This window comes from Amblyomma maculatum, chromosome 4 (genome assembly GCF_055883805.1).
Source record: "Amblyomma maculatum isolate TAMU_Amacu chromosome 4, ASM5588380v1, whole genome shotgun sequence".
NCBI lineage: Eukaryota > Metazoa > Arthropoda > Arachnida > Ixodida > Ixodidae > Amblyomma > Amblyomma maculatum.
In genome coordinates this window covers 94,047,553-94,064,130 of record NC_139347.1, presented here as the reverse complement: position 1 = coordinate 94,064,130, position 16,578 = coordinate 94,047,553, and the positions used below count along the sequence as shown (strand labels likewise).

The window sequence follows — 16,578 nt, the reverse complement described above, 5'->3', positions numbered from 1 at the left end:
TACAATGCAATACAGTAGAATATTCAACAATACTTATTAAATTCTACGCGAGCGGACCAGGCACACTGTGTGGTTCATTGAAACCGAATTTTTAGCTAGAGCTTTTTTTTTTTATTCTATTTTATTTTTTATTTTCAGGCCGTCTGTATAGGCATGGTCGGCAGATCAAACCTTCTCATAACACAAAGATACAGCGCGTCGCCAGCCCACTCGTGCGCATGGGGCTGAAGGCGTGTGGCGGACAGCGTAGTTAGCCAAGGCAAGACGAAAAAGTATGATTGTGTGATTGAGCGTTTTTACGGCCGTTTCGATGACGCTGCAGTTGAGCCGATTTGCACGAAAAAAAAAAAAAAAAAAACAGTGACTGCGATAGGTCGACTCCGATCATCCAGGGAACGTAGCTAGCAGAGAGCTTGCCGCACAGAGACGAAGACGGACGGATCGAGTTAAACACGCCGTCGCATATGCTGTGGTTACTTGAGTTTAGCAAGGTTAACCCTCTGCCTACTTTTTTCATCCTTTCATGAGCGAGAGAGCTGTGCATTTGATAAAAGGTATATTGTTAAAAGTAAGAAAGAAAACAAATGCTTACAAAAGTGAACTAAATAAATGAGAAATAAAATAGGAGGGGTCAGTGCACCAGGAACATCGCCTAATCGCGATGACAGGGGCGGGGGAGGGGGGGAGGTGCTTTGTGCAGTACATAGGGTTCCGTGAGGCAAAAATGTTTGGGAACCCCTGGCCTAGATTATTGTTTTACAAGCACCATAGGCAGAGATGTCGGCCACCGCGTTTAGTATTTTGTACCAATCTGTGAAAGCAATGCGATAGTCCGCAGACGACAAACTAAAAAATGTTTCACGTCACTGTAGAAAAGGCGGGATACAGATCAGTATTCAAAGGCGTCATGGAGGCGAGCATATCTTGCATGGGGGTCCACATAACTTCATCGTGGCGCATCGGTGAAGCAGGAGAAGATTTTGCAGGCGTCTTTAATCAATGACACAAAAGCGAATGGCAATTTCTGCGCTACCACTGCAGTCTCTTCAATTGAGCGATTTCTTTGCTCTGCTAATATAAATATATATGTCGCATAAAGCGAAATCACCTGAAATTGTTTTGTCTTTTTTTGCTTTCGATGCCGCTCCTGCGAATTAGTATTATAGGCTTCCTCGTACCGTTTGGATAACATTTTATACGTTATCACACAATAGCATATCGATGCCGTTCTTGCGGGTACAATTTAGAGCAAGTATGTGAATAAACCCAATTTCGCTTAGAGTGTTCAGTATGGCTTGTACGCATTACGGTCTTCTTTTCCATTACTATGTTATTGATTTCCACTACATTTCGGCAACAAATCAACGAGGTACCTGCTCTGCGATTTTGCAGGCCGGTACAGCGTACTGCCCACCGGGGAGCTCTACGTGAGGCGCGCAGAATCCGGGGACCGGCTGCGGAGCTACCGTTGCAAAACAAGGCACAAGCTCACCAACGAGGTGGTCACCAGCACTTCCTCCGGCCGGCTCATCATTCAAGGTGAGTGCGTGGGAAAAGCCATAACAGCCGAACCCCAAATTACGGCACACTAGTTCTCACGACGTAGACTTCATGCTGCTGCGATGTATCGACGGATCGTGGTGGCAACATTCAGCCGCACTGGACTTCACGAGGGCCGTCAGATAGAATACAAATAATCCTAAACGCTTTAGCGTAAAACCAAAGTCAGTGTGACGTTTTCCATCATTAGCGGTTCTATAACTTCGGCCCAGAATTGTATTCGTTTCTTTGAGTTTCGTTCCAATTTATCTAGTTGCATGTGCGCTTCCCTGTATACCACGCTCCAGCCTACTCTTCCATTATCCAATATTCACCAAATTTTGCAAACCTTCCCAATCCTCTCTGCCCTTCCTATAATGTAGCCTAACAGGCGCTGCCCCTAAGGGAGGACTAACAAGCTGGGGTGCCTCAAGATATGCACACCTGGATGATGAGCTGCGACTTAGAAAATACCGGTGCTCTTCTCATCCCGACAATATTTGATCTCTAATTACCACATCGACGAGGTGATTATTACCTAATGCTGAAGAAAATGCAAATTAACGAAGGCAGGTGGATGAATTTTACCACAAAAATCACTGAATACACGAAGCATTTCACGCATTTGAAAAGGTATAGGTGGTATACAATGCGTCGATACTGAGGCTTGTATTGCAAATGCATGCCCTATAAGAAAAAGATATTATTACGGTTGAAAATTTCCTTCAATTACGCAGTAGCCGATGAGGCTACCGGCTTTGCCTTGTCTGAGCGCACCCGTTTTTTGGCACATCGTGAACACTGCGCACAGTTTTCAGCCTGTGCAAAAAATGAGGAGGGCTAAAAAATAAAAGGAAGCCAAGAACAGAATAAACAGGGTTATCAAAAAAAAAAAAGAAAAAGAAATGAGCTAGCTCTTTGTGATATCGGGAAATAATATAAATAAGCACGCATCATTAGAAACCTGGAAATGATAAATTTACCAAATTCACAACATATTTTTGTCTCTTCCTCCATTGTTTGAGAAGTTTTAAAGGCTTCGTCACATTTGAGCAATATATCATGACAACGGCCCGCTTACATGATAAGACTTCACCACAAAAAGTGGTCTTTCCTTGATGTGTTCGCTTTATGGTTATAGAATAAAATAGGTCAAGAAATGGGTGTTCCAGCCTGAAAATACCAAATCTGTAATCATCTGTGGCCCACATTGTTCTAGTGAGCCGAACCTGCGCCTTACAATGAAATGAAAAGCGAAACGCTGGCTGCCTTTCATGTATACTTGAGGCTGCTGGAAAGATGGTTTTAGATAGTCTGCTGCATGTTGCTATATGGGTTGCTACAGGACATGGTTATAGTAACCGATAGAATAAATATGCATGCCTTTTAGAGTTTTCACTTATTGACCACTTGCTTTTATGCTGCCTTTTTAAAAGTGTGTCATGGATACTATTGTCTTTGATTAAACCTATTTACCGATGCGTTTGATATATTACCACACATAGGGCCACGGCCGGCGGAATAAATCTATAAATATGTCTGTAATGTGTGCAAACATTTACAAGAAAAAAATTCCCAATATTTTACACTTCAAGAAGGAATATTTTTAAGTTTTCTTTGAAACTATATATATATATATATATATATATATATATATATATATATATATATATATATATATATATATATATATATAGTTTGTTGTGTAACTGTTTCAAAACATTTGTCTACTATTATGTGCATGTGATACGAGTGCTGTGTATCTTCATTTTAAAAGTGAATTGCTTGCCATTCCTCATTTTGTGACATTTTTTTCTTTCTGAATTCCTTCTCTTCCGCTGCGCGAGAAGCAAGCGCTAACCCCTGAAGGCTTACAATTCTCCTCGGTCTTGATTGAGGAACATAAGTAACCTCATCCAATTTATTCGTTTTCAACGTTCTCTCTCCACTTGTGTGTGAACGATTGCTTCATGGTTCTTTTGATAAATATGCTTGATTAAAGGGAAATGGCCTTTCAAACGAAACAACTCCGCCCCCCCCCCCCCCGCCCCCCTCACTCCCACTTATTCCAACCATTTGTAACCCTCGTCTCTCAAGTATCAGGAGCGCCACAAAAGCTTCTACTGAGGACGACCTAATCTTTCTTTTTCTTACGCTTCCTCCATTCTCTTGCGTGCACACTCCAGAACCGCAAGGTGCTGCGTCTCCAAAAATCACCGACAGCCACCCTTTTGTCCACGCCGTGGAAGGCCAGGACGTTGTGGAGCTGGCATGTGCGGCCCAGGGCTATCCCATCCCGTCCTACCGGTGAGCCGCCTCTTCTCAAAACACGACCAACACTGTAGCGTGCGTCCAGGTGACGTATTTGAGGCTGTAACAAGCGGAACCATGTCCAGAATGCTTAATGCTGAATTATTTACAGACTGCTTCTAAAGCAAACATTTTCATACCTTTGTTTCTTCTAATGATAAAACAAAACTAAAAAAAAAAACGAAAACAATTCACTTTCATCGGCATTCTGTGGGATGCAGAAGTAACTTCTTCATCACACCTGCAGTTTTTCTTTTCTATATATATTAGTAAATACATTCACTCGATTGTCAGAGTCTAGCACAAAGCGCGTTTGTGACACGTTGGTTGCCAGAGCAACTGTGACACCAGCCGTTGCCAGAAAAGGCATGCAATGAACCCCACCTAGCACATGTATGCTCTCAGGCAAAAATGGTGCCCACAACAAGAATATCTCGTGAACCTCTAATCCCGAAAATACTCGTTTGATTAGGTTTTCAGGAAATATTCGTGGATAAAAATATTGCAGTACTTCTGGTACTTCGACGCTAAAGGCTCATAAAGTATAAATTATAAGCGTGTAACTACTCATCAGTATCCTTTCAAACCAGAAAACGACTACAAATGAAACCTGTACAGGTTCCACTGAAATTTTGCGCTTTGAAAGAAGTCCTAGTTCAGGAAAAGAAATATTCTTAAACCGGGCTGTTTCTGTAGAAACTCTTAAGCTTTCGTTTACCGGTAGCTTGTTGACGTATGGCCGTACATCAATGATTGCCAGTGAGTAGTCACTAAATTTTTTTTTTTTTCAGATCTTACAATACCTTTAGAATTTCACTGCTGAACACATTGTACCATGAGTAAATGACGCAGTTACGGAGTGAATGTTGAACTGATTAACTTGAGCCTCCGCAAGACCAGCGCAGTGATTGTAGGTTTGTGGGGTACCAGTAAACCTATTGCGAGCTCTCACAAAGGTATACACATGGTTCACAGCTGTCCAGAAGTAGGCGTTTCCACTTACAATTGCACTTACAGACTAAATCATACCTATAAAAATGCGCATAAGTAATGCTTAGGTAGAAAAATATGTGGGTGATTCATGCTTAACTCAGTCGGGACTCACTAATTAGCTCTTACAATGATGAAGGTAGGTTTTAATAGCTCATTATTTATTTATTTATTTATTTATTTATTTATTTATTTATTTATTTATTTATTTATTTATTTATTTATTTATTTATTTATTTATTTATTTATTTATTTATTTATTTATTTATTTATTTATTTATAAACTTGACATCCTTAAAGGCCCCGTTCTCGTAAAAACACTAGCGTCGGCGTTGTCGACGTTGTAAGCGGAAAACCACGTGAACTAGTGAAAAAAACCCTATGAATCAAAGTAACCTCATGCTAATCTCGTACAAATCTTAAATCATCTCATACAAATATCATCGAACGTATGAGAAATATATGAGATTGTATGACATTTGTATGAGTTTAGTATGAGAAATCTGTACGAGGTTATTGTGAGTCATAGAGTGTTTCACTAGTATGGCTCTGGCAGGTGGTAGCTGGCAGCTACATGGCCGAACACTTAATGAAATATGGGGTATGCAACCCCACGCCACCACGTGGTTTGGCCGATTTGGCAGGAGCTGCAAACTCTGGCTTCTCAATTCAGATGGGAGGATCAGGGAAATCGAACCCTCCAAGAACCGTGCATTCCGTGTCAGACATGATACCCCCCGGTTACGCTGGATCATTCGTGTGTTTTGATAAGCGGGGGTTGTTATCCATGCGGGACGTTCTTTCATTTAACTTTGTGTCTTACAGATGTATGCTAATGAGTACATGTGAGATAACAGTGGTACAAATAAGGATAATAGCGCCTGAGCGAGTGCGAAAGTGCAGGTACGCTAATGAAGAGCCATTAATGATGCAGTGTCATATCCTTGAAGGGGAAGCTCGTGTGTCCCTCCATTGTATTACTTTTATTTTAATTATTTTATTTATATCTTTAATTATAATAATATTATTGTAATATTAATTTCTTAGTTTTCTTAATACCGTCAGTCCCCGAGGGTAATACCGAGGGCCGGCCCATAGCATTTCAAATCTGAACACATTCAAACAATGCGAAAATGAGTAACAAAGGCAATAGAAAGTACAGAAAACAAATCAAAAGACAAATGCGTACGTCGTCAGGAACAGAAAATTATTATGCAGATGCATAAAATGGCTGTTAATAGCAGATTGAAATAACCATGCAGTCTCAATTGATGTGGTAGAAGGGGGAATGTTATTCCATTCCTCCGTTGCCTTGGGTGAACAAAAAATAAAATCGTAGGTTTGTTCGATAACGAGGAATGAACTCTAGGGCGGTGATTTATCAGTGATGATAAGTACTGTACGTACAGTCGTGAGCAAAAGTGGTATACAACACTCAGCCGGTGGTGGAGCTTGAAAAAACTGCATCCCAACTTCATCTAGCAACAGCTATCTAAGACCGAGACAGTAGTGGCAGTGGCCCATTTTATCCACATGCATGTGCCGATGTCGCTGTCCCTTACGCTGTCGCTAGATGGCATTTTGATGCAATTTTCTTGAGCTCTGTCTCTGGCTGAGTGTTGTATACCGCTTTTGCTCACCACTGTGCATGGATTCGTCTAAAAGTTCGCGTTTTAGAGAAGAAAGAGAAAGAATACACTATAAAAAAAGACATACACTTGACATTTTTTTCAAGCCTGTATATTGGATAAATTAAGGATATATTTATTGATGGAAACACTTGATGTACTGAACTAATTGGGGACTCTAAAGCGAGTAGATCTGTTTTGGATGGCTACGGTTGTATTAAAAAGACTTTTGAGATATGTCCTAAATTTCTGAAATACATTTCAGTTGCGGAAGTATAATGAATTGATAGAGTTTTAAATTTAAACCTTGAAGAAATTACAACAAAATGGGCCGTTGGTAGCGAACAGTTCATTTTGTATTATGACGCAGATAACGTGAATATTTCAGGAGAAGTTAGTGGTTACTTGGAGTCCCAGATACTTATGCATGAATTAACATCTTCTAGTGAACTATCCATATTTCTGCATTCTGATATTTGGAAAGAAAGTAAAAGGCGTGATATAATCAGGTGCTTAGATTTGTTAATCATGAATGTCATTATTAAGCTATAGATGTGCTACACCAGTAAGAAATGTTGTTGAGGTCAGCCTGCCAAAAGCTGTCACAGTTTGAAGTTATTATACCATAAAGAATGCAGTCATCAGCAAATAGTTTAGTAGAATTACCGCATGACTAGAGATCGCTTGTATGCATTAGAAATAATAGGATACTTAACAGAGGACCTTGAGGAACATCAGATTTCACTAAGAAATTGGGACAGTAGTTGGCTGTTACATACTGAGAATCGTAAGTTTTCAATTCTTTTTAGCATTCTAGTCTTGATATTTAACATAGTCATTTTTAGTAGTAGTAAGTTACGAAGAACTTTATCAAAAGCCTTGTCGAAACAAGGAACAAAATGCTCAAGTTTAACTCATCTAAGCTCAGTTATACAAAGCGAAACCATGTTGCTTGCTGACAACGTTGCAAGGTCCTCTGCGTAACGTTCCGAGATAGTCCAGGTTCGCTTGAATCCATGGCGAAGCGCGTACTGCGTAGGCGAGCGTTGTGCTCGTTTTTTTAAACTACGACCAAGCGCGCGATGAGTCCCGCGGTATGACAGCGGGAGAGCGCATGCGCGGCGGAGCCACCGAGGCGAGTAACGTGGCTAGTCACATGGTCAAGCCAGTGCAACTCCCAAGCGGCTGAAGGTCTTCTTGAAGGTCAGTTGTTAGCTCACGAGGAGTTTGCTCCCAGGTGGCTTCAAAAGGCATTCAGTAATGAAATTTCAGTAAAAACACAACTGATTTATTTATAGGAAGGGAAAGGCGCGGTAACTGTCTCACTTGTTTTCTGTGAACGCCGCAACGGCGCCGTAAGGGAAGGGAGGAAGGTGGGAGTGAAAGTGGAAAGAAAGACAGAGGAGCCGTAGTGGAGGGCTGCGGAGTAATTTCGACCACCTGGAGATCTTTACGTGCGCTGACATCGCACAGCACACGGACGCCTCTTCGTTTCGCCTCCATCGAAACGCAGCCGCCGAGGTCGGGTTCGAACCCGGGCACTCCGGCACAGTATTCGGGCGTCTTACCACTGCACCACCCCGGCGGGGCAAAAAATTTCAGTCAAAGGCTGAAGCTATGCCACAGGGAAGAGGTTACGTTTCTCAGTTATCATTTATACAAAAATCATGCTGGGCGGAACCAAAGAGCGAGACAGATTCGAGAAAGGAGATAGGGTTAGAATAGATGCTATTTTTCATTTTCTTTGATAACATGACATTGGAACGAATGGACGTATGAAAAATTATACTACACCCAATCGTGCTCACATTAGTACAATGGTCCGCTGTCCATTGAAGCTTGTAACCGCTGCCTGATGTTCAGACACGAAATGCTAAGAGGGGCCCCGAGGTATTTTTATTTGCGTGAAATACAGACATTTCTGACCTTTTGCAAGATCCGCTGCGTCAAATTGCTTCAAACTAAGCAAGTTTTGGAAGCAAATAATGCGAGCTATGTTTAATGCTAATGTTGTAAGGTAATTGTGCAAGTGCCGAAAGGTGACGCTCGAAGTTAACAAGCATCTTCGGATGTTCAGGAGCATGCATCACTAGGTTTGGGCTTTATTTAGATGCGGGCCTTTTTTCACAGAGCGCCTTCTTTGAAAGGGAAAACATTTCGAGGCTTTCATTCTGTCCTCGGAAAAGCCATGTGTGTTCTCTATTTCTTCTGTACATTGTTCACAGTGACAAGCGGCTCTCGTGCGAATTGTGCGTTAATCCCCGGCATCAGTAAAGACTCTGCGGAAGCTTTGCTCAATCAAGTTTATCTCGGCGTACAAGCATTAGCACTTAGTTTTAATTTCGAAGCTCGAAACAGCCTTGCTTCTATTACAAGCCTGCGAGGAACTAAACCTCAGTAAAATAATTTATGCATCTCACAAGAGAGCCTCTCCGTTCGTTTCCTGTCCATTCACGTTTCTCTTCTGGCAAGATTGAAGAGGCGTGTACTAAAACTTAAAGGGAACACTTTCTTCAGTAAAGGAACTTTAAGATAGGCAGGAAACATTTTTGGGTGAAGACAGAATTTCAATGATAATACAGATTGAATGAATCAAATAATAAAATCTCCGAAAACTTTCCGAGGGTGGTCGGTAAGCGAATTAATTTTTTTTTTCCGCCTAAACTTCGCAGCGCGTGCGTTACAAGGACGTGCATACGCAGAGCAGAATAAGAATGACTGGAGTGCGCCAAGAAAAGCATATTTTTCTCGTATAAAAAAAAAAATAAAACTAGAAATGCGAGAGGGGGTGGGGGGGGGGGGGGGGTGGAGGGCGGGAAGGGTCACTCATTGAAACGTTATTAAACTGAGCTTAGGTTGGTCTTCGAATCCTCGAATCCCTGCGCAGAATGATCAGTATGTTCTTGTTGACAATTTTTTCTTTATTTTCGCATTTTTCGCTCGACTAAAATTGAAGGACGAAAGGCGGTTCCTGAGTTATACGAAGAGTGAATCAAAAAATAGTCTAAAAAGGCTCACTGTAGCGCACTCACACGGATGCTTTATTCCTGGCGCTATCAACTTCGCCACTCCCGGTGCCCAGACGAGAGTTCATTTCATTGCGAGCGAAATCCGCTCTGATGAAAGAAGGAGGCGCAAATAAAACTGGAAGAGATCGGGACGGCGAACAGCCGAGAGCACTTATAGAGGAAAGTTTCTGCGAAGTTTTGTATGAGAGCGTTGAAAGGGTTGAAACGACGGGGAAAGATGATTGCTCGTCAGGAAAAAATAGCAATAATTGAAGTGTTCGAGGTTCAAAATTTTAATGCACTGCTTCATGAACAAACTGTCTGAAAAAGAAATTAACGGCATGCGGTTCTTGTCTTCATTTTGTAATTTAGCGCCTGTTAAATAGGTCAACGCTAATTTGGTGCGCGTCGTCTCCATTGCTCCCATTCATGGTTGGAAATTGTACATATCCATATTGCACTCCGAAATTATTACTGTGAGCATAACGTTTGTTCAATCTTTGTTAACTGCTGTGCCAAAACTTTACTTTCCCGCAGCAGTGCATCATCTATGCTGGCCTGAAACAAACGGAAAATCCGCCAGCAACATTCCACTCTCAAAATTCGAAACACACAGGATTTTCAAGAGCTGTTTTTTGGTCCCTGTAACTCCAAGCAATGCAAGTTTGGCGCCTCGGACGCCTGTAAAAAATTACCGCATTCTCGCGTAATTATTCTCAGACATAAAACAAGGCTCAGATTTAGTGTCACAGCTTTTTTGTTGTCGTTTTCATGGGCACGCAGCCTTCAGTTATTTCTCGGTTCCCCAGGACTTGTCACCATTAGTTTCGTTTTGTTTTAGCCGTTTTCAGAGATAAGTAGCTAACACGGCAAAGTCTACAACAGCAGAAAAAAAAGAAAAACAGTCTAGTGGCTATAGCCAGAGAAGCTGTTCACGGCAGTGCCGTGTTGAGCTCGCGCCTTGTCTAACGACGCGAGGCGCACCTTCGATTAATTATTCTCTTCTCCTGGAGCGAAGAGACAGCCCTTCTAACGAGGCCTTCGTCTTTCCTGGTATTTCTTTATCTGAGCGCTCCCTCTGCGCTACTGAGTGCGTAATGAAGGGACACCAAGGAGAAAAAACTACACAAAAGGAAACAGAGCTAAATGTACTCTGTCGTGAAAAAAGAAAATGAATGAACTGCAGAAATTGCTGGAAGGTCTAGGAGAAAATGGAAGGTAGGATGAAAATGATAAAAGTGCCTGAAGCGTGGCCGCGCGCACCACAGAGGGTAGGTCTGACTGCGTGATTTATGGAGAAGCATGCAGAAAGGCTCCGCTCTCGCCGTTAGACATGTGAGGAATATCTATATTGGACGCTGGCCCGCGGCGCGGCCGGACTCGGGAAGATATCAGGGGTTAGGGAACATGCAGGAGGGAGAAATGGGGAAATTTCGGGAGGGGGCGAGCTGCCGGGGGAGTCAAGAGGGGGTCTTGAAAAAGGGAAAGTGTGATATGGGGAGGTGTTGGGAAGGAAAGCTGCAGGTTCGGCCAGTTTCAATTTATCACCCACCCTGCGTCGACACCGCAGACGGCCCAGAGGTTGTTATGCCCTGGGCATTCGCGGCGGCGTTGACCCCTCTTTCCAATTTCCTTTCAATCGCGATGTGTGAGGCGGCTGCGTCGAGAGGTCATTCTCGGCGCTGAGCCCGCTGACCACTTCAAAGAGAGCCGAGAAAGCTTTGTGACATTGTCATTTGTTACGCTTCCTTCTTTTTTTTTTTTTCTGGCGCTCTGCGGTTAGAAAAAAATTTCTTGTTTAGTACGGAGGAGAAGGATATTTTCTTTTGGTTCGCAACTGAGACTGGCCGCTTAAATTCGAATCGGAAGCGCTCCCCGAGAAGCGGAGACGAGCAGGATATAGGCGTGATGGGACAAAGGTGTTCTTTGCGCTAGCGATGCGCTGTGATTCTTCGCGGAACGGCAAACAGCAGCTCGATGGGGCAGCCGCACGGCACGCACGTCTTTGTTCTTTGTTATGCGAGGGGAGTTGTTTTTTATCTGTCTTCTTGGGACAGCATGGCGAATGAAACTCGGTGCGGCCTCTATATTAGGGGCAGCTTAAAAGTTTAATCGATTGCCATTTTCATTCTGCAACTCACGTACTGCTCCTGATCTAGTAGTTGTTCATTGAAATTGCGCGTATTGCATACAGTATGTGTTCATACTATATATGCTTTGTGATAGGCGAAAACTTTTACGGGACGCAGGGTGGGGAAACATTGCGCAGGTTAGGGCAAACTACTGCATTTATGCGGCTGAGGGCTTATGGGGTATAACAATGACATGCATCACTTTAAACAACTTTCCGCTGATTTAGCAGCAAGCCACTGCGGCTGTATTTTACACCATCCGCGTATTACATAAGGCTTTTACAGTGTTCTTACTACCTAGGTTATATTAGTCTCAGCAGCGGCGCGCACATTCTGTAATTCTTGTCCACTGAAGGCTTGCCCAGCCTTTCTGTGTATCAATGTGCATTGACAAGGAAACATCAGTATTTTCAGACTTTTGTCGCTAGTCAGGTTAAGCAATAATTTGTTGGAAAAGGAATGAATGGAACAATACAGACAGCGAATCCTGCTGGAGACAGTTTGTAAAGATGCATGAAACAGTAAAAAAGGAAAAAAAAAAGGACGTCTTGCTGGACTGTTGCATAATTCATAAACATAAACATAATTAACTTACGCAAACCTTGCAATATGAGACTACCTTGAGCGCATGTATACTTCTAGGCAGGACAATTGCCTGTTACAAACTGTTCGTAATTGAAAGTTGCTAACAGCTAAAGATGTGATCTCAGACTCAAAACGTGTGTAAAAAATATTTCTGATGCACCCCGGTTTAAAACAACTTGTTTGCTTTAATCGTCTAGAAAGTGGTAATTTGTCTGCTTTTTTTTTTTTTTTTTTTTTTTTTTTTTTTTACCAATGTGAAAACATCCATGCCTGTAAAATATTTACTTCATTTGTTCTCTTCGACTTCTGGGTGTTTTGCCCTATCTCTAAACGCACAACTTAAACGGAGTGAAATGTATTGCCACTTGGCCTAATTTTAGGGGTTAGGGAAACAAATAAGTGCTTTACTGTTGTTTTTATTGGTTTTTGGTAATAAAACATTTACTGCACATTCTACTTGGTAATCAAACGTATCCGTAAAATGACTCAAGCGGGATTTGTTTCGGCTCACAATTTTCAAGAGCGTGATGCCTTTATACCATCCATACTTATATATCCGGCAGTTAACCGTGCTTGTTGTTACTAGTACTTAGCCTATTGGATGCTGTTGGCTTCACCGACGTGGCTGCAAGCCCTTTCAAACGAGAGTCAAGGGGCTTGTGTCTCCCATTACTAGTTCCTCTTGAGTGTCGTGTTAGTACTCCGCGTTTTACATACTAGGCAAAGGCCTTTGGCGATATGAAATGAAAGAATATATCACCGAGGAAGTATTTAAGTGCTTCCAGTGCCCAACAGGGAGATTTCTCACACGTTCTTTGGGATGCGCGCTTTTCTTCCCTTTTATTTCTGCCTATGAGCAAGTTTTATTACACAAATGTGTACACCCATGAACATGTTTTATTCCCCAATTACATATATGACCTAATGACTAATTGCGTTAGCAAAGTTTATTTCAATTAAAAATAAATCAAAGATAATAATACTCGCGCAGCGCTTCAAGTAGTTTTTCCTGTGGAGATATCCATGTCATGTGCAATGCCGGAAATAGGCTTATCGGTGGGAAGAGACGACCAATGCTTTTCGGCTATGCGCAGCTCTCAAGTTCCTGCGCTGAAATTTCAAACGAGCTGCACAGGCAGAATCTAAGCAGAGGAAACGGTAAATATCGAACGCCAGCGGGTAAACGAAACTAGACTGGATGAATAAAATGTCCGGTCGAATTATATAACATGAATTTAACATGAAGTGGAGTGCGAAAAAGGCGTTGTACAAGCGGGCCAAAGCTACGCCTCTCGCTTCTCTGCCATTATTCAGACCTACGATCAGACCGTCCTTATCTAAGAGGCCCACATCTTTCCGCGAGCAATCCCCCCTGCAGACTCTGTTGGAAAAAGAATGTCAATTTATTGTGAAATACAACACTGTTAATTTCCTGGAAGTCTAATTTATGATGAATGTTTTGTCGGTATGTTGTGTTCGGTGCTTTGCTTATGAATTTGTTCGAAATTGAGAACTTACACTGAAATTTATAGTGTGACAACTGCTGCCTTGTATGGGCCTCCAGCCACTTTTCAAACTGTCATAGGACAGCGTTCTTCACCGGGAAGCCTTTCAACCTCGAGTTGGAAAATAAATGAAATTCAAACTCAAATTCAAGTTCATCCCGACTCGACTGCTGCTCTCATTGATCCTGTTCTGTGACGAAGGATTGTGCGCGATTGAAACTCTTGAGCGCATTGCTGTCAACTCGTTGACAGTAAATCCGTGTGTGCGTTCCTGAGAGCTTTCTAAGGCGCTTCACAAGATATTAGGCGATGGTGAGGAGGCAGGATTATTAGTACAAGTTCTGAGTGACATTCAAGGAGTGCCGGACTGCCCTCATTTAGTTACTCAAAGAACAGCATCGTTTTCGAGATTCATCACGCGCTGGTGTGAGGGCCGGCTTCCCCGCTCCGTTACAGTCGGTGCCACAAATGGTGAAATCGGACCTTTTTCGCACGTTCCACGCGCAGTGCAAAAGAAAGAGAGTGAAGTGAAAGTCAATTACATACTTTTATGAGGCATCAGACGTTTTAAAAAAGTGAATACGGGTTTTAATAGCTGTCGATAGGAACACGGTGAAAGTTTGTGCACCACTCACAAGCCTCAACGACGACTAAAAAAAACATATCTACCTCTACGGAACTTCAGAATATTCTAAACACTTGTCCGAGACATGCTCACTGCCTTCAGTCACTATCGCTAGTTTTGTTTTTTTTTTCTTTTTGTTCTACTGTATTTTTGCGGTTTTCAACTGCATCGGAGCTAGCAGTCAATGCGCATGCGAAGCAATCAATCGCTCGCAAAGAAAGAAAGCGGTTAACGGTAGCAAATGTTTGGGCGCCCTGGAAATACTTACATTAAGCGCGTCATCGCAGGCGAAAACAGAGCGAAGAAACCAAGAATCTTTACAGACTACGCAATCATTCCTGCTTTCTTCCTTTGATCACTTTGTTTTATGCGCTACTGTGAGTATGCAATTTGATTTCAAGCGGCTGCCTCACTAGCACGCTGAACCGATCCGATCAATCGTTGTTTCGCAATATTACATTAGAGCTTCAAACGGAAGCTTCCGTATGTATTGTTGTGGCATCTGTACAGGCGCGACAATACGTAGAGGGACTTCTTTCGACTAACCCTTGCGGCCGGGTGTTACCACCCTAACAGACGCGTCATTTTTCTTTTTTTTTTTCTAAGGAATGTTCCCCTTACATGTTCCCCTCCCCATACACATATGTATGTGTGCTACATACATGTTTCCCTCCCCCTCCCCCCCTCCACCCCTTTCACGTGTAGGGTAGCCTACTGGGCGTCGCCTGGTTAACCTCCCTGCCTTTCTCTTCTATTTTCTCTCTCTTTTTCTAAGAAACGGTACCAAGGTGATCATTTTCTTCTTTTACTTTGAGAAATCGTATTGTGATTATTGTAAAACATGAAATATGTCTATAAGAAATGTTTTTATTTTATGTAGCGATCTTTACTACGTCTGCTTGTGCTGTGTAGAAATGCCGCATTTTTAAGGTACCTAGGAGAGCACACAGGAACAGCGTTCAATACAATGACTGTAAATACCTAAAAGTTCGTTAAACTCAGAAGCTCACTCAAACCTTTCCATTTAAATCTATCAACTGTGTTCCAATGCTGAAAGTACCAAGTTGCATGCAATACTTTCTTGCACCGCCGGCACTTGGTGCGTGTTTTCTTGTACGAACGACAATCACACAGCTCCGGTTGCTTTCTACTTTTTTTTCTGTTTCCGTCTTACGTGTCACTGCTAGCAATATCCTCGCTGTCACCGTCCTAACTTGTGTAACAAAATAAATTATGGTGTTAAGTATCACTCGAGTCGGCTGCATCACCGCTTTCGCGCTCCACCATGTTAATTTGTGCCTGTGTTGAAACCAACCAGCAGCAATCAGCCCTTCAATATCCATGCTGCCATCTCTGTAAAATCCAGAAAAAATGCCTTAGGCGAGCCCTCCTCGTATTAAAACATGGTCAGAACGGCAAAAAGCGCACAACGAGTTGGTCTCATTATGAGACAAGAATGATAGTCGGCTTATGATGAGCCCGGTTTGCGAAGTATACGATAGCGTGTTGTTCAGTCACTGGAAGTCTACGCGCCTAAGACACGCTCTTTTTGCGGTTACTCACAGCGTACCTACTTGAAGCATCACAGCACGCAGAAATAACGGGCAGCGGTGAGGCGGATTAGTAATTTGTCATAAAAAACGCCAGATGTTGAAATAGGTGAGTTAAAATAATCGAAACCTGAGGGCGTAGAGGAAAAGAGGAATCATTTGTTGTATATATGTTTTAGGCAAAGGTTTTAATCTGGGCAATGTCCGACTTCATTAACCTGGGCGGCGCTCTCGGCATGTCCTGAAGTAAAAGGTAACGTTATATATACAAATAATTCAATTCCCGTCTAGACAGCTTGTTAACCGCATGGCCGCTGCACATGGCCCTATCTCTACTTTCAGCAGTAGGTTTCTGCACTCAAGGGCCTTGTTCGGGCCTTATCAGATCCCTGACAATCTCAAACAATCCATTAAATCAACAAGTGGGTACTTGTTGCAGAGTTTTTCGTTCAGGAAGTTCTTTTTTTTTTTTCGACTAAAAGAAATTAAATTACGATGTCTTTTATTTTCAGTATAGAGTCCGCATCCATTGGTGCCAGTTTTAATATATCAGGGTAGTGTGTACATGCTGAGGATTTCATAAGAGTATGTATGTGCTTTGAGCACTTGTCGAGGACGAGGTTTTGCTTGCCTTTTTGTATTCATGTTCGTTGCCCAAAACAGGAGAAGGAAAAAATTTGAACGAAATTAGCTTCAGCAGCAATGC

The 16,578-nt window shown here is 42.4% G+C and overlaps 1 protein-coding gene across 1 annotated transcript in view; it reads left to right on the top strand.

Moving 5' to 3' along the window:
- The window catches only part of LOC146191684 (cell adhesion molecule Dscam1-like), a 396,722-nt gene that overhangs the window by 277,033 nt on the left and 103,111 nt on the right, over positions 1-16,578 (top strand). The window contains exons 5-6 of the mRNA XM_084602201.1: positions 1,393-1,539; positions 3,726-3,846. Coding sequence (XP_084458327.1) covers positions 1,393-1,539; positions 3,726-3,846 — 268 coding nt within the window. The remainder of the gene's footprint in view (positions 1-1,392; positions 1,540-3,725; positions 3,847-16,578) is intronic.